Source organism: Mugil cephalus, chromosome 11, assembly GCF_022458985.1.
Source record: "Mugil cephalus isolate CIBA_MC_2020 chromosome 11, CIBA_Mcephalus_1.1, whole genome shotgun sequence".
NCBI lineage: Eukaryota > Metazoa > Chordata > Actinopteri > Mugiliformes > Mugilidae > Mugil > Mugil cephalus.
Genome location: NC_061780.1, coordinates 25,958,998 through 25,979,225, shown reverse-complemented (window position 1 = coordinate 25,979,225; position 20,228 = coordinate 25,958,998). Strand labels below are relative to the sequence as shown.

Here is a 20,228-nt window from a genome sequence, read left to right as displayed (position 1 = left end):
TCCTGGTGGAGCCTCAGTCTTGAATCATCAACTGGCAGCTGCTCTTTTCTTTCTTTTTGCAGAAAACTATACATACGACAACAAAAGCAAACGTCTTTTTTTGCACGAGGAGAGAAATATTTGATATTTGAAGTTGAAAAACAACCAAAAATAAGTAGTTCTCTGCTTTTGCCTCATGCATGTGAGCACACTTAAAGCAGTTGGCAGTCATGCATGATGCCCAGGAAGCAGTGACCTCATGCCCACAAAGCTAATCATCTAAAAAACCACCCTGCAATGTCCCGACATCATCTTAAAGCCAAATATCCTTCTCTACTGCAAGTGCATTGATCTATAGGTAAATTATTACCAGTATAAAGAGTAAAGCTCATCATGTTGTGACTACAAAGTATTTTTTCCACCAAAAAAGGCATTGACACAACCAAAAAGACTGTTACAAAAAGCAAAGTCCTGACATTATTTTAAAGCCAAATGATCTTCTCTGCTGGAAATGCATCCATCTAAAATCGATCCAGGATCATAACAGGATCAGATCACAATCAAGCTTCAGCCAAGTCCAATATTTTGTAGTTATTTATTTTAGAAGTGGCATAAACCAAAACCCTGACCCTGTTTTTTCCTAACATTTGCATTGTTTTGCTAAATAAAAAAATAAAAACAAATACGCCAAGTCCACTCAGGCTAAAGGCTGCAACACCACCACAACAAAAAACACTGAACGTTTAAAAGAAGTGAAAAGTTTCCTGGAGGCGAATCTTCCAGAGCGGGTTAGTGAGTTTATGGCAGAGTTGGATGAGTAGAGAACACACAGCTCCTCCTTTCTCCTCACTATAATAACTTTGACAGTGCACATGAGATTTTGCTTGTTTACTAATGATTTTCAAAACTACCTTGCACATTTCTGACATTGTTAAAGCCAAAAGACCATCTCACCTGCAAAGACATGGATCTATAACTAAATTATTACAAATATGAAGCGTAAAACTCGTCATACTGCGACACCACACGCTTCAACAACTACAGTCACACAAAGAACAAGAAGATGACGACAACTTTTGATCGTCTGTGACTGTTATTTTAACAAGCTGTGCCCACATTTCTGAGGCTGCTGGAAAGTACGATCGTGATCAATTCTCTGCACCGTGGGGAGCGAGGAAAAAGGTGAAGAGCAGACAGTAACCGATACAGCGAGGCTCCCATTACCACAGCTTCTCTGCTGGGAGTGGCAACTCTTGCTGCGTTGGATTATGGCTGCTCAGCTGGTACAATCCGGGCTGTATCTTTCCTCATATAACCGCCTACTTTGCAGCCACTTTCTATTGTGTAACAACTGTTGTGAATTATCTCAACGTAATCCGGGCTGCGATCCCCACATCACGCCGCTCTGACTCAGCCTCAGGTAGATGCCTCAGCTTCTCGGGTCTCTCTCCTAACCGGACACAAACAGCCCCCCCGGGGGCGTTGGGGGCGAGTGTCTGTGTCACAAGACTGGCAGGCAACCAGCCACGCCGTGCAGGGTGGGGCTGCGAAGGGGTTTTTATGAGTTGCTGTCTGGACACAGAGACCTCTCGGAGACAAGCCACCTATTGATCCCCGTCTCACTGTGGCAATGCTGGGACTGAGGTAGTTTTCTAGTTTGCTCTCTACGCGAGGCCGTCCCACCTCGAGATAAGGGCTGCACAGCTGCATATGAGTATGAGTGTTTTTGTGATGTGTGACTTCTTCTTAAGTGTCCTAAAAAACAAATAAAATAAAAAACATAGATTAGCAGGCTTAGCTAACGCTTTATTGCCCGTGACGAGCTGCAAATCGAGTGGAAAGTTCGCACTTGACACTAAAAAAAAAAGTCGCGTGTTTGTCCTACTAACCTGAAGAAGCAACTCATCTGCTTACTTATTAATCGGACTATGTTTTAGAGATCCCGCGGGAATAGCTTCATAGCCAAATGGGTTTGGCTCTGTAACTGACACTGGATCCCCTACACACACACACACACACACACACCAAACACACAGTCACTCATGCAGACAGTCGGCAGCTGTTTGGGGGGAACCCAAACGAGAGAGACACATTTAAATTTTCATACCCTGAGCGTTGCCCCGACGCAGAAACCGGTTTACGTGTGAAACACTATATTCACCGAGGCAGTTAAAAGTCAGTCGCAGATGGCCGGCGTAGAAAAACTGTAGGGTAGAATGTTAAAGATATTAAAAAGGGGTTGGAAAGATCACGTAACACGAGGCTCAACAGAAAGACAACAACAACCAGACTCACGGTTCTGCAAAACAGAAACTTACTTATTGACATGCATAAAAACTGAATATTATCTCTTGCATCTTTAAGGTGCCAACTCTGTCCGTTTCAAGTGTCCACACATCACCAATCACGAAGAATTGGTGTCGCTTTTAACTGAAGCCGCCACTGACTGGCGCCTGCAGCCCCCATTTGAATACTGCTGCAGATCCGATGCGTGACATGTTGCATATCGCAAGCCACAACATTTACATCTGGACAAACCAAATTCAAATAGTTAAAAAAAAAAAAAATCCTGTTTTGTTCCGAGTCATTGGCAACTTGGGTGACAAATAGAGTTCACATTCCTTCGCCTGACACAGTTAGACATTTACATCAGTAGCCATCTTTAAAAACAGATTAAAAACCTTTTTTTCAACAGCATTCTGCTTCTGAGTTCACACATACACACTTAAACTGCTGAGTTTATGTGTGTATGTGGTGCAAAACGACATAAATATGATTGTTTACTTGCACTTGTACTTTTCCAATTGATTCTGAACTGATTTTTATGTAACTGTTGGTATTGTGACTATGTTTACCTCTTGTAAAGCACATTGACTCTGCCTTGTGCATGAAATAAATAAAACTGAATTGAATTGAATTCATTATGTGAGTATTACCAAGGTAGCAACGACGTGTTTTTGTTGTGCCGAGCTACATTTCTCCTCACATTATTTTTCCTTTTTGCCTTCCTGCCAGTTTCTTTTTTTCTTTTTTTTTTTTGAATCTCAATCGCACAGGAAAAGCGGTGCTACTTTAAAATACTCGCCCCGAGCTGCTCTCTGCACTCTCTCTGTGCCGCTGCTGCTGTGTGTGTGCATCGATATAAGATGTTCCTTGAAGTGTTGAGGACTTGCATAATGAAGCCCTTTCGCGGCGCAACCTCACACAGCCTTTCGCAGACGTCGTGCGTGACGGTATGAAAATCACGGCGGAGCAGAAATGGCAGCTTTTTAAAAAAAGGCTGCGTGGACGATCGCATGGTTAGACCTGCAGAATGCAGTCGCACCAGTGTTTAGGTCCGAACTTTCCACACACACACACACTGCGACACAGGGAGGCGTTTGTGTACTTCACAAGCATCATCCTGCAGACACTGGAAAGCATGAGGACTTTATATGATGTGAGTTTTCTCTGTCTTTGCAACATAAAACAGGCCAAAACGCGGGGGAAGAACTTGCACCTTTTGTCCTACTTTCTACGTTCACTGCTCTGTCCCAGTAAACAAAAGAGTCCACAACTACAAGAGCTGAATAATTCAAGGCAAAGCGTAACACAATCCTTCCTAGTCGTGGCGATGGCTGGGAATGGTGGCAAAATAAAAAAAAAAAAACCAAAAAACAAGCTCTGAACCCAGTGACCAGCAGACTCACAATACTTCTCTTCGAGTCTCATCACACTTTATTTCCCCCTTTTTTTTATATATATGAAGTTTGTTAAATAACATGTGAGTGAGTGTCAACAGTTTAGCTGTGGTAGTTTCCTCTAAGCTGGTGCTTTAAGTAAACGTTACATCACTCATGCACCTTAAATAAAACCGGTGCTGTGCTAATCTGGATCGTGACTGCCAGCTCCCTCTTAGAAAGCTCGATTCTAAAAAGAAATAAATAAAAATATATATGTGTTGGCTGTGAAAAGGATGCTGAAGGAACATTAACTCCCTGTTTCAAACGCGTAATAAACGAGTATATTCATATTATAGATGCCACAGAGATTGTATTACTTTATAAACATCTGACCTAACACAATTTCGTTGCAACTTGTGCGCAATGACAAAGTTATTAAATCTTAAAAGTCTCACATGCACAACAAAGAGAATAAATGAGAGCTTTTTTTAAAGCTAATACTAATGCTAATGCTCTCCCCATCCTCCACATCCTGCAACAACAACCAAAAGAATAAAAAGATGCATCTACACATGATGTCTTGTCCTCAGTGTTCAGCTATTATTATTATTATTATTATTGGCTATGACTATTCTTCGAAACAAAAATAATCAGCGAACAATACACATGCTTACATAAACGCATTTGTGAGGGGCGTTCAGACGCATGCCGTCCGTGCAGCATTCACACTAACACACACACACTAACACACACACACACAGCCACGCCAACTTTATTTCAACATTTCCAACCCGTCTATTTTAAATCGCTGCACGGATGCTCATTTAAAATACACATTAATAATTTTTTTCCCCAGTAAATAGACGGAGCCCCCGGAACGTTTGCGGCTACTTGAAGCCAGGCTAATCAGGAGCTAACGGTAGCCGGAGTATCCCCCGCTACTGCTTACCTTCGGCGGCCTTGCAGATGTTGTTTTCATCGTCCCCATTTAGTTTCCCGCCGAGTACCGACTCGCGAGAGCCATGTACGTGTCCAACACCGGCGGTTTCTAACTTTTTAGCATCTTTAACGGGTGGTATAACGCGTAAAATCCCCCAACCGGACCACCACCGACAAAGTAATTTCTCTCCACCACTTACAACAACAACGTCAACCGAAGGGAATTAGCCCCGCCCCCCCTCCCCCTTGGAGCGGAATCAGCCAATCGGAGAGAGGGGATTATTTGACTGACACTCCGAGGAGCCAATGAGGGAGCTCGGGGTCCTTGACCGATGTTCCCTTGTAGAGTAAACACCAAATGAGAGCGACAGAGTTACAAGGCATTCGTTTGCCAATTGGCTGTGGGGTAGAGAAAGGGGGACAGGGGTTTTTGTACCAGCAGCCTATGAGTGAGGGACCTCGGCCGGACTGACAGGTGCTTTCAGAGTGGACACACAAAAAAAGAGAAAGAAAGAAAGAAGGAAAGGAGAAGCAGGGGCGTCCCCATGGTCTGGGTGAGGTCATCCAGCATGATGTAAACACTACGTCATTAGCTAAATAAAAACTGGAGACAGGATTAGCTTTTAAACAAAACAAAAAAAAGTTTAATAATGTTTCTCCAAAGTTCCATGAACAAAGAATAAAATGCACAAAACAACAACCTGAGGCGTGTCCTATTGCCAAGGTTTGTGTTGAGTAAAAACAAAAGCTTCACTAACAAGATCTGAACGTCCTTCTACACAACAACAGCAGCAGCAGCACGAGCAAGTTGCAAACACCTGCAAATGCTGCCGTTAGGTCAATTTATTATTTTTTTTTTTTAGTTTAGACAAATGGTGGTCGCACAACAAAATATATTGTACAAGAATTTCAGAAGTTTGCGGCTTCCTCGGAGGAGATGAGTTCCTCAACGCCGCCTCCTGTCCGGACTTCTGCTGCGTCTCCGCCCGCCAGCCCTGTGGAAAAAATAACACAATCAATATCCGATATCACACTTTTAGAGTGTTCTCGGACATAGACGCAGCCGGTGTGAGTCATTTCTACTCATCAGTCGCCACCGGAAAACACCGGTCGGCGCTGCGTCGTCTTTGTTTCCACTTATGCGTCACTTTCAACAACGGCGACTGAAACTTTTGCAGAATTCTCACCAAACACAGGTCAAACAAATGTTTATATGTCTAAACCTCCTCAGTTAACTCTACAAATTCTTTGTTTTAGAGCACAGGTGTCAAGTCCGAGGGTCTAATCTGGCCCACATCATGAATTTGCAAAGTGTGACTATTACATAGAAAACTGCAATTTTTCAATTAATAAAAATAAGTGCTATTCCTAATTTGTCCACTGTTTTACTCTGAGAAGCAGACAGAACACTGAGACTAAACAGCAGACAGCAATCAGCATAAATTATTTAGTTTAAGGCGTTTATAGGATAGTTTATTAAATGTAAAACATTCTGCTAATTTGCATGTTGTTCGTTTTCACTAAGACAAATGGAAATTTTAAGGTTATTATTCTGTTATCTTGTTGGTCTGCCCCTCTTGAGATCAAACTCGGCTAAATGTGGGCACCAAACTAAAATTGTGGACTATTTGTTTTTATTTTTTCTGGACTATTAGACTTAAATATTACCTGGCTTATATATATATATATATATATATATATATATATATATATATAAACACACACACATGAACTTTTATACTGATCCTTTATACTGATGTTACTGTCTTCTACATGATCCATAAAAGACTCTTATATTTTTAGCTAGATGCAAACATATGTGGCAATAAAGCTGATTCTGATTTTAAATAACTATGTCTGCCTGTGTAATAACAGAAAATAAAGTAAAACCATGATACCATTGTGACATTGACAAAGTGCAACATGTATTAATTTGCACATTCCTACCACCTCGATCTAACGCAGACATTTTAATCACGCCGTCCTCACCTTCTCTTGTTCTTGGGGGGCCCTCTGACAAACCCCCAGTCCACGCTGATGGGCTGCCCCATCATGTCCTGACCGTTCAGTCCCTCCATGGCTGCCTGGGCCTCTTTGTACGTCTCATACTCCACCAGCGCGTAGCCCTGTGGGCAGGAAACAGGAAACCATGAGAGTTGTTTACATATTTATGTCAGGCTTAATTTAATTGTGGACTAAAATTAAAAAAAAAAACAAGACAGGGCAAATAACTTCTGAACTTAACACAAACATATACAGAATATTAACAGAATAATCTCCAAACAGCCTGTGATGAAAATGAACATCCTGCGTGACTGAGGTGTTTCAGGATTTGTTTTAACTCCATAATCAAACTAATGCTGCCACCTAGTGTCTGAAGACAGGACGAGTAGTTTATATTTGAGCTTTTTTAACACGGTAAATTGTTTAAAAATGTCACTTTTCTCTTATCTTAACCCATATCACAGTTAAAATATGAAGGATATTTACAAAGAGTCATTAGTAAGTAACAGAAAAAAAAAAATTATGTTGCAAAGATGAGGCCTGTTTCAGCAAAATATCAAAAACTTTTACAGTCAGATGATTTAAATCTAGTAGCAGGTGCTTTCCTTTAACTATTGTCCATTAGTAATATATTTACCAGTCAACTACTATTGCTTTTACTTTGATATTTTTTCGTATTCATTTAATGTACTTATCCATTTCATTGTCTTATACTATATGTTGGTTTGAAACTTTATATATTAAAAAAGCATCGTACACAAGGAAGGATGCCGCAAAAATGCATCGTTTTTAAGGGCAAAGGCCTCGAGACATTCACAACTTTACAGACGTTCATATATAAGCAAAGAATTTCCAAGAAACATTCAAAAGCTTTTTATTGAAAGGGATAAAGGATATAATTTCAGAGGTGAATATTATACTTAGGAGCAGATGCATATATTTTTATGGCGTCACCCTATGTAATAAGGCAAAGGATAATATAAGGGAAAGCAGATATATTGTTATGTTCAAAAATTTTTTTTAAAGATGTGATATTTGCTGGTTATCAAAAAAATGAAAGGGAAGGTCACTAAGTTCTATTTCATGAAGTTATTCTTCACGGTTTCTTCTTTTTTCTTTTAATGTGTTCAGCTTCATCCTTCTCCTTTTCAAGCTTTGAGTTATACGTTTTATGTACTGTGGGTGATTATTTTGTAAATCCTGCTTGAAATTACTTTATCTTGATCTCAATACTTCTACTATTCTGTGTGAGTGTGATGTTAGCTGATGTTTTTAAACATGGATGAACAGAAATTTTCACAGAAATCCCTGAGAAGAGGTCTGAGTAGATGGTTTGAGGATGAAGAACAGGAGGGAGAATAAGGAAAAAGCAATTTCAAAGCAATCACAGCCGTCTAGGTCTGTGTCACCGTGGCTATATTTTTCAGAGTTGCATGTCAGGCAACGCTGCACCTTTCAGAGAAGAAATGACGCGCGACTATAAACTAAATGGGATAAATTAGATTTTCTGGTCGGATCAACTCGACATGTGGCGCCTCACCTCTGTGCAGAATCAGCTGCAGCATTAAGACAATTTGTGTCATGTGGATGATATTCTGTTCTCGTTAGGGATTTATTTATAGCATTGAGCGCATCACTATTAAGGGTCAAAGAGATGTGTCATGCTGGTATTATTTCAGTCCCTCTACAGAGCACACAAACATCCAAATTACTTCAAGCAGTCAAGATGATTTATAGAGAACAGGAAAAAAGAGACAGAAAGAGGACGTGTTATCTAATTTCACTCACTTTCAAATCAAATTACGGTGCATGCAGTGTTTGGTTTGTGTCCTTTTTGCTTGTATCACACTGGATACTTAGCACTGGAACTAATCCAAGAGTGTATTTACAGTATTGACGCAGACACAGTAAGTTCAAACCCTTTAAATGTGTTTGAAAAGGACTTCAAATTTTTGATTATTGCACAACTAAAACTCAACAGAATAAGAGTGTGAAAATGGACTGAATATAAATACTACCACACAGGAAGAGAAATAGAAGATAACGGCTTGTGGTTATGATGTCTCACCTTGAGGTAACCTGTCCTACGGTCAAGGTTGAGATGCAGGTTCTTGATTTCTCCGAACTCTGAGAACTTGTCGTGGATGTCTTCCTCCGTGGCCTCCTCGTGTACACCGGTCACAAACAGGATCCAGCCTTCCACGGCTGCAGCAAGAAGAAACAAACAACAACACGGGTGGGTCAGCTAGTTACCAAGAGAAAAAGCTGCTGAGGTCGAGTTTGCTTTGGGGGTAGTCTGAATTTAAATTAATAAAAAAATAATTCAAGATAAACCTGTGTGAAAAAGGTTTGTCTTAAATAAATAACTTTATGATTGATTGATTTGGAAGAAAAAGTAGTGATTACATTTGACCTAACTTCAAGAAATTAATATAAATAAAGTACAGAAATGGTGTCATGTACAATATCTAGCTTGCTACAACTTTAGCCTCTATAGTTGTCTCAACAGGAGAGTAAATTGTGCTAGTAAGTCAAGACTTATAATACCAGGATACTGAAGCTGACTCACTTCTCAGATTATTATATTTTAAAAGGATGAAGAAATAAGAGATGGGCAAAGCAAATACGCACAAAAGCTACAAAACTAGAATGAAATTACTGTGGAAAGGTCACAAATCTCTGGATACGACAACAATAGTTTTAGTAAAGTTCTAAAATGAATTAACGTCAAATGAATTGATATTAGATTGAATCGTGACCTTTATGGAAATTGATAAGCCTGCAGATACTTGTCCTATAACACAATAACGATCCTGAGCATGCGGGACCATCCTAAAGCATCTCAGATCTTCATGTGATCAGGTACCGTGTTTGGTTGCATTTACTTAATTTTCACTTCAGTAACAAACATAATTTGGTTCTGGTGTGTAACTAAATTGCTACTTCAGTCTGAGCTGCAGCGCTTACATCTCTGGGGACCAGGCTCGTCCCCGTCTTGCTCCACAGTATCGTAGTTCTCTTTGGTTCTGGACCTGGCTCCTTCCTCTGGAAACACCAACACAGAATATTAGGAAAGTGTAAAACTACACAACATGATCCCGACATCACGACAGCGGTAACTCACCTGAGCCAAAGCCTCGTCCTTTCCTCTTCTTGGCTTTCTCTTTCAGCTTGTGGATGCTCTCTGGGAAAGGAAGCATAAATTTAAAGCCTTTGTACGAAAATAAAATCCATTTAGAGGGAAAATAGACCATGCAATATATAAAAGTTATAAAATATGGAGCCTGTGGATGTTCATCACAAAGTTAAAGCGTCTACACGCTACTAAAATTTACACTATTGTTTGTCTACTTTCATGCAAAGTTAAGCTTTTATATTGTATTATAATGCAGTCTCAGTTAAACTACTGAAGCACGAACCAGAAACAGGTTACTAGCACAAACACAACTTTTGCGCTCACTGCTTTCGTCGATGAAAACAACTAGGTGTTAATTAGCATAGCACACCAGCGGGAGCTAATAAAGCTCCTTTTGAGTATAAACCTCAGTCGCCATATTAATTTACAAACACAACAGGTCTTAATTAATATTTAATAACTAAACGTGAACGTGTTTGCTAAACGTAACCTTTGGATATTTGTATAACTCACATATAACGTTTGAATGAACTAGCAGTGCGCTGTTAGCTTAGCTGTAGCCTTTTTTTAGGGCCTGCTACCACGCAGTGTACCATTTGTTTGTAGCATCAACGTTTGTAGCGTAAACCTTAACATTTCACGGATATTTTGACCGACCCAGTTACAGACCACCGTCCACTGGTGATAAATATATAAATGTAACTATTGTTACCATCACCATCCTCATCCATAGGAAAGTCCTCTCCTCCCGCTTCGTGAAGATCCAACACGTCCGCCATGATGTCTCTGTGTGTGTGAGCCCGACTAGCGCGACGTCATTACGCAAAGACAGCGTGAGGCGGAAGTTGCCAGTTTACGGTCTGCAGTATAATAATAAAATAAAATAAAATAAAATAAATAAAATAAAATAAAATAAAATAGAGCTGTACGGATATATACATACAGTTTTCTAAGGAAGTAGTGAAACAAACTCAGTCCAGCTGGCCAAAAGCTCATCTTACTGTAACAGATAACTCCAATTTATTAATGTTAATGCACATTACTGTACCTTCTTCGCTCATATTATACTTTTATCTTATTTTAATCAAATTTTATTTATTTATTTATTTTATTTGAAAAACAATATGATTTATTTCCGACCACGTCTCTTGTAAAATGTCGCAATGCCGGCCTCTTGTGGTCAGTTTTTAAATGACTACACCTCCATAAATGTTTTCTTGGAGTTTTTCTTCCTTTTGTCATTCAACTTTATATAGATTCTGTTTACATGGCTTATATTCATCATCATTAAGTCTTTTATTTTTAAGCTTTAAGCATCTTGCATCACCTATTTTTGCTGTCTCTGCTACCAAACAAATCCCCCAAATAATTGTATCAGTGCCTGAGTGATTAATGAGACAAAGACAACGGTTTGGTTGCATGTTAACCTCCTTTTTTATCTTACAGTGCAGCCGTGAACGGTTCAATCAATGCATGTGATGTGACATGTGGTGGGTTCACCTAAGTTCGACTGATCTGGACTTTGTGTAGATCAGAAGACAGATTGACACCAGATTCAAGATATATGTTACACTGTAGAGTCTAAACTAATTAGGTTACCTGTTTCCATGCAAGGAAAATTAAAATAAAAGTAAAAAAATGAAATAAGTACTAAGTAAAAGATAAGATAAGAGCTGACGTGAACTTTAAACTGTTGAACCAGCATGTAAACATGTTCATCTTCATGTTAACGTGCAGCAGTTAGCTCAAAAGTAACATCCACGTTCTAAAAGAACATGTGTCCTTTAATACTACAACAGTGTTTTTTTCTTTTCCCGAGTTACTCCGACATCAAACTTCACATTAAACGCACTAATTTCATCCATTTGAAGCGCAAACATTTCTAAATTTTTTTTTTTGCAAAAGTCCACAGAATAAACCCTGAACAATTAACACAATCAACAACTCCTCACATGACGTCGCCTTTGTTCGACTCCAGAATAGGTACATTAACAATGCAGGTTGCCATAGTGACACACAATGCCCAGCCTTGCATTCTGCTGTGACAATGCACCACAGAAGAAGAAGAGGGCTCGCTTTAGCTCGCTGGAGCTCGTACACACAGTTCTGGTGGAACTGGTGATGGGATAGAGAGGAAGAAGACAACAAATACGAGCACTAGATAAATAGACTAGATAGTGTATTAAAGTTAAAAGTAAGAGGTGTAAAGAGGTAGAAATGAATAAAAGCATAAAATGTATAATATACAAGGATATGAAAATTTGTTGTGATATAAGATGTATATACAACACAAACAGGTAATAAGCATATAAATATAAATATACAATATGTAAAGGTATAAAATATGGAATGGATGTGACATGTATGTGTAAATATATGGCTGATATAAACAGTTATATATATTATACTATACAAGATATATAACTCCTGTATAAAGTACATTATTGCCCATAAAATTGTAATAAAATTATACATTTTTTTTACATCTTCTCATGAAATATATTGCAACAGTGTGATTTATAAAAACAGGACTAAAAAGAGGAAAAGAAGACAACAGTGTGCATGAAGTATAAGAATAAGAATACAAATTAAGATGTAAATACAGCTCAATGCTCAGACTGCACACGTGGAATCAAATTAAAAGCTAAACACGTGCAAAAACATTATTATATTTCAAAAATCATTTGGAGAAATTAAATATTTATGAACTAGTTTGTGTATCTGACCCTTGAATGGTTGTTTTGAAGCTACAAAAGACATATTTTAAACATTTCTTTCAGTTTCTGAGGGTTTTCTGTGACATATTCAGCTGTTTTACTTGTGATGTGAAACTCAAATGAAATGCTCTGAAAAATCAAAAAGGAAATGCACTAAAATAACCCGTCAGGAGTTTATCCTAATGTAAAGCTGGTGGAATCAACGCCACATTTTACTCTTATAATAAAAATTTAATAATGATCATTGAATCAAATGTAGAGGATCATTTTCCTTCAACCTGCAGATAATTTAACATACAGTAATAACACACAGTCCTGGTGAATCTCTATCTCTATCTCTCTCTGTTTCCAACTCCTCAGCCCGGGTGGACTTCGCTTCTTTCTTGTGACAGCGACCGAGCGCCAAGGTTCATCCAGCGTGATCAGATCATGATTAGCGTTGATTGACTCATCCTCCGGAGCTATAAAAGCCCCCGGCCGCTTCACAGGAGCCACCGTTTGGTCCAAGAACCCCAGGAGTCCAGGTAGGACGTGGACGTAGGACTGCTCTTTCTCATGCATGTTATTTGACACTGACTTGTACTAAAACTGTTCATATTATTCCATTTTCATTGTTGCCTCTGTCTTCAGGTTGGTCTTGCTCGTCTGCAGCCATGAAATTCTCCCTTGTTGCCGCTCTTGTCGTTGTTCTGGCCGTTGCCCACGGTAAGATAAGTTTATGATAAAAGTGAAGAACAAACTGAAATCTTTTAAATTCAGCGTTTCAACAGATGACAACTCTTAACTTTACAAATGTGCCAGTTAAAATACTCAATATTAAACCTAAAGATCGTCAAAAAATGAGTCTTTTTCGAGTCCTGCTGAGTTAATGAAGGTTTTCCCCTTAGACTCTGAGGCCCTGTCTCTGGTGAAGCGGGACGTCCAGACCGACGTGGACCAGATCACCAAGCTCATCAGAGACATGTCCGCCAGCATCACCAGCGCCACCCAGGACATGGTGGAGAAGGTGAAGGCTCTGGAGGTGACCAGCACAGCTCAGTAAGTAAAAATCTGGATGCAGTAAATTTGACTTTATTAGTCTCGTGATGGAATTTAACTCCAGTCACGGTCTGTGTTTGGTGGATACGACGCTTAGAGGAGGCTTCAGGGGTGAAATGTAACCGTAAATGCTGTTAATGTGCAGTTGTGACGACTAAAACGTGGTCAGAACTATTCGAAAAATACCATATTCCATTCCAACAGGGCTCTTTTTAACATCTTTAAACATTTGATGCAGTATTTGTGTTTTCATTTGACTCAGATTTGCAGAATAAGTCAAGTTGTTCCCAAATCAGAGGATCGTTCCTGGAGACAGACCGGAGAAAGACTTTTACATCCTGCATCGACCCAAAGAGAAATTAGAGACTAGTTGGTTTCCAGCTCACATGTATACGGATAATTATTTGAAATTAACTGAATTAGTTTCACTACTGACCTTAAGTGGCTTTGGAAATGTCAGTTTTTGGTTTTCGGTTCATATTTATGATGGAAAATTTCATTTAGCGTCACATCTGGACACATAAACGAAGCGTTATAGAGATAAAACCTGCACTAAAAGCACAACCACGTGCAGTATTATAATAACTAACAGATGATTCGTCCCCTTCCCTTCCCCCAGGAACTACATGGAGGACAGCAGGGCTAAGATCCTGCCCCTGGTGGAGAAGGTCCAGACCGAGGCCGCCAAGCTGCAGGAGCAGGTCAAGCCCTACATCTCCAACATCGAGGACCAGATCCAGCCCCTGACCGACAACTTCGCCTCCCAGGTCAAGCCCCTGACCGACAACTTCCACACTCAGGTCAAACCCCTCACGGACATGATGGAGAAGTTCTTCAAGCAGGTCGTGGAACAGACCAAGGTCCTGATGCCCCCCCAGTAAACCTGCTGGTTCTCCCCATGCCGGGCTGTAAGAGCTGAAATCTGTTGCCATTAAATGGATTTGAGAGTCGTACGTTGGTGCTTTTTATGTGTTTGATTCTTTTATGGATTCTCTAATGAAAAGCCAGAGGTCAAGTGATAAAATAAAAATAGAAAATAAACTGTAGCAGAATCTGATGAGAGTAAATATTAGAATTAACCTTTAGGTCTCCGGGTTTTCCATCACTCATGGGTCAATATTGTGAAGAGGGTGGGAGGGGGCTGTGGAGCTGAAGGGTCACAGGTTTGTCTCCTTAAGCATCTAACGCATAATATTGATCAATACAGTAAAAAAAATCATTATCATTATCATTATTAAGAAGCAGCTTGTCGTACAGGTTGGAGTTACAGCCCCGATAAGGTCCGAGTGATGAGATCAACTCAAATTCATGAAGCTACTGAAGGAAAAACTCAACAAATCTGAAAATAAAATTAAAATATAGAAAATCAGTGTGGATAAAAAGGCAGCAGCTGCATGTGGACACGGCGTTTTTTTTATTTTTTAAGACAATTACAGTTTGGTACAGGATGCAACTGCAATTAAGTCACATTGAGATAAACAGCAAAAGATCAGTCACTTACCTCAGTTCCTGCAGATTTCATTTCCCGTAGCAAAAGCCTGTTTAAATCAGCGTTCACTTAACAGCCAGAAAAACACATTTAAAAGCAGCCGTTTGCGTTTTGCCATTAAAGCAGCAGCAGCTCTCAGTGATTTTATTTTGACCCAGCTGAGCTCGACTTCTCCGTGGGGATGAATCCTGAACGTCGTCCGGTTTGGCTCAATAAATCAGACAGTTGTGTGTTTAATTAAACAACGACCCAAAGGGGGAAATCAGACAACAGTGATTTTTTTTTTTTTTTTTACCAGAAAATACATGTTTTTATTTGACATTTGTTTGAGTTGTTCCCCCGTCCTGCACAAAGTGGCTTCGTAAATGTGTGTGATGAATCGTTTGGCTCTCAGCATGTTATATTTACGATGGCACAATTACAAAAGCACACGGATAAACCCTGACTACACATCTGAATAGGATATTTTTTTTAGATAAAAACCGACATCTTTGATTAGATGCAGAGTATAAACTGTAAGTGACCTCTTGGACTATTTCCACAGAAACACTAAAGCTTTTATTTGTCTCGTTTTTTTAATGGTTTTAGAAGAGTTAAATTATTAATTTAGAGCACAGCGTGAGCTTGTGTCTCAGAGCAGTGAGGGAGACAATGACTTGTTGTCAGTTTAACCACAAAACAACAAAATCACTAGTCTTCCACTCTGCTTAGGACTCCATCAGCTTCTCCAACATCATTACTGTGACTCACCAGAAGCAGGTGAACAGATCTATTTGAGGATTTGAGAAATGCTGCCTGACTCCTTCCAGCTCCTGCTGCCGAGCTTCGAGTCATACTCAAGGTGGCCTCCTTGAGCTGACGTATGATCCAGCTCTTCCTGCGAAGACCGCGGAGGTCTTTTTTTTTTTTTTTTGTTTTGTTTTTTTGTTTTTTTTTTTTTCATGAAACTTTCTTTGGTATCCTCAACCGTCTGGGCTGAAGGCCGCGGGCCGTCTGAAAGCAGAACTGGCCGTGCCGGCCGGGCGGCCTTCTCCTTCTCCTTCTCCTTCTCCTTGTGCTGGCGGAGACTGGCAGCCTGTCCTGCTGGAGAGAGAAAAAGAGTTCCACTGCCGTGGTTATTATTTCAATTACTGCAGTTATCTCTCGTTTGTTCACAGCTGAAAGCAGAAAGTCGTAATCTCACGCCTGTGATTGACTGAAGTTATTTTTTTTTTTTTGTTGTTGTTGTTGTTGCAAACATAAAACACGTAGAATCACGTCTAATCAACCTGGAGCCCCTTTATCTTTACACATGATAATCTGACGCGCTGGAGGAAGGACGAGGCCGAGGGACGGTCTGAAGCAGGGCCAGGGGGTCATCGGTCGGGACAAACTGTCCCTCGTCCGCTGTGGCTACGATTTCACGAGCTGACGTCAGTGTCAACGGGTTCAGTGTTAGTTTGATTCAGCGGTGCAGTAAATTAGCTGTTTGGCCCAGAGAGCGTTTCCTCCTGCTCCTCTGCAGGAGTGAAGGCCTCTGCTGCAACGATACCGAGATAAAGAAAAGCAGAAGCAAATCGTGTAACTGAGATCAGTCGGTAGAAAGAAAACGAACGTTTTAGTTTCAGGCAAAAAATGTCAAAAATTGAATGAAATCTTTTCTTTATTTCCATTAAACAATTGATGGATTAATTAAGAAAATAATCTGCAGACAAGCGTTTTAATTTTCATCAAACTGCCGCGTTAATTTGACATGTCAGCACGTGCTCCCCCCGTTTCCACAAAGTCTGCAGGTTCCAGGTAAAGGTTTTCGGTTCATCGACGGCGATCAATAATTTAACATTAACAACTGAGTTTTGGACGTCTGAATTCGACTTCGGAGGGAAGTCGGTTCTTCTGGCCCGTTGCCATTTTGTTAACGCTCCTGCTGGACATTTATTAACGTAGATAGAAGCAACAGCACGTTGGACGCTTGAATTATGTGAGAGAAGCGCTTTAATTCGAGATGTTGCACTAGTGCACCACTCTGTAAGTTTGAATTTACACATATTTGTGTCATGTAAGACGTGTTAAAAGTCAGATGCAGATGTCAACAGCAGGATTGTTCTTGACTTCTATGCACAGGACAGAAACAATAAAGAATCTTTTCTGCCGCTGCCTGAAGAAGAAAGTGACAAATTATCAGCTCCTTGCTCACGATTCTCACCGAGCAATAAAATCCAGACCACGAACTGAGACAATGATGCGAATATTTACTGAAACTTTAAAGCGAGAACATTTATATTTGTGTGCAGACTGCACAGACACAATGAAACATGATCTGCAAGTGCTGTGTGTGTGTGTGCATCTGCTTGTAGAGCGTCAGTCTTGGGTGTGCATGTAGGCAGATGAGCGTTTCCTGTTTGTGTTCGTGTGTGTGTTTTAATTTCACTGCTTTTCCATGTGAATAATTAAGAACGGCCACATTTGCGAGGACGCCACCTCTGTGTGCAGCAGCAGCAGCAGCAGCTCGACGCTAAAGGCAGGGATGCGGAGACAGAATGGACCAGTTGCACAACTGAAAATCAATGAGAGAAAGTGGGTGACATTGAGAGGCGATGGCGAAGACAGGCGCAAATTACGGCGGCGGACGTCTCTTTGGATATGCAACGCGGGGACCGTTGCAAAAAAAAGACGAGGAGAAAAAAAAACAGCAAATATTCAAAAGGCGGCGCAGGAGAAAAATTCTCAAACAAGTCGAAACAAAGATATGCGGCGAGATGGGAGAGATTTCTCTGATGGTGAAATTGTCGGCACTTACCATTTCTGAATTAGACACCTGGGGTCATCCACAAGGGCGTCGATTGCAGGCGCACACACACAAAAAAAAAAAAAAAGAAAAAAAAGAGCAATTTTCACTGCACGTGGAGAAAATAGCGTCGAAAAAAAGAGAGATTCTTTTAAAATAATTTTACCTCAAAAGAAAAGATGCTAGAAGGATTTGGAGTTGAGACTCTTTAACGTCTCAGACAGAGTGAGAGTTGGCCTCTGAGGGAGAAAAAAAAAAGCACAGTCTGTCTCCATTGCCCAGTGGAGAACACTGATAGATATGTTTTTGCTGGCATGGGTTATGTTTTTACTCAGGACTGACAGACAGACAGCCCCCATGCACACAGGTGCTATTCAAGGAAACTGTGTAAAAGTGACGTCACCGAGGAAAAAGCTAGCCCATGAACCTTTTCAGCGCTCAAGTCCCGCCCACTACGCGCTGCTGCTCCTCTGTTCATATTTTTTCCCCATTTTCTCAATTTTTCTCTCCGCATCTCCCCTTCCATCTCTCCCTCCTCCGTCTTTGTCTTCGCGTCCTTGTGGATTTATATTTCTGTCTCTGTCGGCTTCGGTGTCTATAAAGTGCATTTCAAAAAAAACTATGAGGCCGTAAACGCACGCATCTAATCTTACTACCTCTTTATCTCTGTTTCTGTTCCCGTCTTTATCTGCCTCTCTCTCTCTCTCTCTCCCTCTCTTGCTAACACACACACACACACACAGACACACACTATAGGTTGAATATAAATTGTCAAGTGTTTGTTTTCACTCAATACGCTTTGAGCGTTTTCTCCGCTGTTTGTGTGGCTTTTTTGCAAATGCACACACACGACTCCCGATGCCGAAAACCGCCAAATGAAGCTTACCCCAATTTTCATAGCCCTCCAATTTGGAGCACGGCTGCCTCTTTCTCTCTTTCTCTCTTTCTCCCTCCCTCTCTCTAATGCTGAAACACCACTTTGTGAAATTACAGTACAATTTTGAAAAGTAGAAACAGGCAGCAGGCAATTCAGGTGCTCAGCCTCCGCAACAATGGACTGCTGGCCTTGGTGATGGTTGCTAGGCAATGGAGGAAATACAATGGCCTCCTCTGAAACCAAAGGCCCTTAAGTGGACTGACAGGAGCGAGAGCACACACACACATACACACACACACACGCAAACTCACAAAACAGAGCGATGCAGGGGAAAAGGAGGGTGCAAGTGAAGCTGTGCACCTCTGTGTGTAGATGCTCGACCGAAATATTGCACGTTTTTAACATGAGGACTGGACTGGAAAGGGCTGGAAGCAACAATATTTTATTTTTCTGGTGGGGGCTGCACACGCAGGGAAGCAGCAAAGACACGTCCTGTCCTGGATACGTGTGAGCGGTTGCTGTTTTATTTTTTTAAATTTTTTTTCTGGAACATCCTGATTGTGGCAGATAATGTTTCAGTGACTGATCACGTGGTCACTAAGAAGGATGATCAGTTTAACATTCATCCACATGTCAATCAACAAAAATACTTTGCAGATTTGGATTGATACAAAAACTTATTCACAGATTAATGCACTTCTTGCTCAGTCTCTACATTTGAAGCAAGCGGATGTGCTACTTGGATAGGATCAGTGTCAGAACGTGGTTTGCTCACGTCCTTTAGGATCAGAATACTTTACTAATCCTTCAAGGAAACTGTTTTCTTGCTGTTGCTCCCATAAAGTCACAGCTGCAAGGAGACAAACACAAATAGAATAAAAATGTGTGTAAAAATAAGATGTAAGACGCATGAAAACCAAATATTGCACAAGGTTTTCTTTTTTAATCCCGGGCAATAGTGCAACAAAGAATGTAATGCAAACGCTGCAATAATGACAATTATAGTCAAAGAATATATATATATATATATATATATATATATATATATATATATATATATATATATATATATATATATATATTATATAAAGAAATAAAGAATAACAACTATACAAAATAAATGTGGTAGTAAATAGTGAAGGAGGTGCATAAATTCTGCATGGATGTAGCCAGGAAATGTGCAAATATGTTTATACTAAGAATAAGAGGAGGTACAGGTGATAAATAGATCAGAAAATGTGTAAATATAAGCTAAGACACACGGTTTTGTCCATAAAAATCAGTCAAATATTTATGTTTTGTTTTCCTTATCGTGGAAAAGAGGAAGCGAGAAAATGCTCGTTCCACCTCTCCGCCGCTGGGGGGCGTGTCCCTGCGTGTGATTGACAGGAGGGACCAGCAGGTTAAGAAGGAGACGAGGAGACGAGGAGAGAGGGAGGGAGGGGGGTGAGTCAACAAACAAGTCCGTGGTTTGATGCAGTCACATTTTCAGGTGAGTTTTCAAGCTGTTCGTGATGTGCTGCGGCTCTCAGGTGAGCTAAGAGGCGGAACAGGTGTGTCCGGAAGTTTGTTAAGAAGGAATTAGCTGGAAATTATTAGCGGCTAACACGTGTTGCTGCC

General features: G+C 40.4%; 3 protein-coding genes across 6 annotated transcripts in view; 1 reads left to right on the top strand and 2 right to left on the bottom strand.

Annotated features, from left to right (window-relative positions):
- Positions 1–4,783, bottom strand: part of otud7b (OTU deubiquitinase 7B) — a 35,628-nt gene extending 30,845 nt beyond the window's left edge. For all 3 annotated transcript variants that reach the window (XM_047597853.1, XM_047597856.1, XM_047597855.1), the window contains exon 1: positions 4,591–4,783. The gene's annotated coding sequence lies outside the window, so the exon portion shown is untranslated. The remainder of the gene's footprint in view (positions 1–4,590) is intronic.
- Positions 4,784–5,196: 413 nt separating this feature from the next.
- On the bottom strand, positions 5,197–10,541 carry rbm8a (RNA binding motif protein 8A). 2 transcript variants are annotated; one of them, XM_047599928.1, is made up of 6 exons: positions 10,433–10,541; positions 9,709–9,768; positions 9,552–9,629; positions 8,653–8,789; positions 6,570–6,706; positions 5,197–5,575 (listed from the first exon to the last, which is right to left on the bottom strand). In XM_047599928.1, the coding sequence occupies exons 1-6, from the start codon at positions 10,497–10,499 to the stop codon at positions 5,527–5,529; spliced, it is 528 nt and encodes a 175-aa protein (XP_047455884.1). In that variant the 5' UTR covers positions 10,500–10,541; the 3' UTR covers positions 5,197–5,526. The 2 variants fall into 2 exon arrangements, with proteins under 2 accessions (XP_047455884.1, XP_047455885.1); XM_047599929.1 differs by having other exon boundaries at positions 10,439–10,535.
- Positions 10,542–12,868: 2,327 nt separating this feature from the next.
- On the top strand, positions 12,869–14,428 carry LOC125015848 (type-4 ice-structuring protein LS-12-like). The gene is made up of 4 exons (XM_047597858.1): positions 12,869–12,961; positions 13,068–13,142; positions 13,325–13,475; positions 14,095–14,428. The coding sequence occupies exons 2-4, from the start codon at positions 13,091–13,093 to the stop codon at positions 14,354–14,356; spliced, it is 465 nt and encodes a 154-aa protein (XP_047453814.1). The 5' UTR covers positions 12,869–12,961; positions 13,068–13,090; the 3' UTR covers positions 14,357–14,428.
- The last annotated feature ends 5,800 nt before the right edge of the window (positions 14,429–20,228 follow it).

Bases quoted from the DNA above. Each gene is read 5' to 3' on its own strand.
- LOC125015848 (XM_047597858.1), top strand. From the start codon at position 13,091: ATGAAATTCTCCCTTGTTGCCGCTCTTGTCGTTGTTCTGGCCGTTGCC. The intron at 13,143-13,324 runs GTAAGATAAGTT...TTTTCCCCTTAG, and splicing joins TGTTCTGGCCGTTGCCCACG to ACTCTGAGGCCCTGTCTCTG. The intron at 13,476-14,094 runs GTAAGTAAAAAT...CCCTTCCCCCAG, and splicing joins GAGGTGACCAGCACAGCTCA to GAACTACATGGAGGACAGCA.
- rbm8a (XM_047599928.1), bottom strand. From the start codon at position 10,499: ATGGCGGACGTGTTGGATCTTCACGAAGCGGGAGGAGAGGACTTTCCT. The intron at 8,790-9,551 runs GTAAGCGCTGCA...TTCTTGCTGCAG, and splicing joins CGAGCCTGGTCCCCAGAGAT to CCGTGGAAGGCTGGATCCTG. The intron at 5,576-6,569 runs GTGAGGACGGCG...TTTTTTCCACAG, and splicing joins CCCCCCAAGAACAAGAGAAG to GGCTGGCGGGCGGAGACGCA.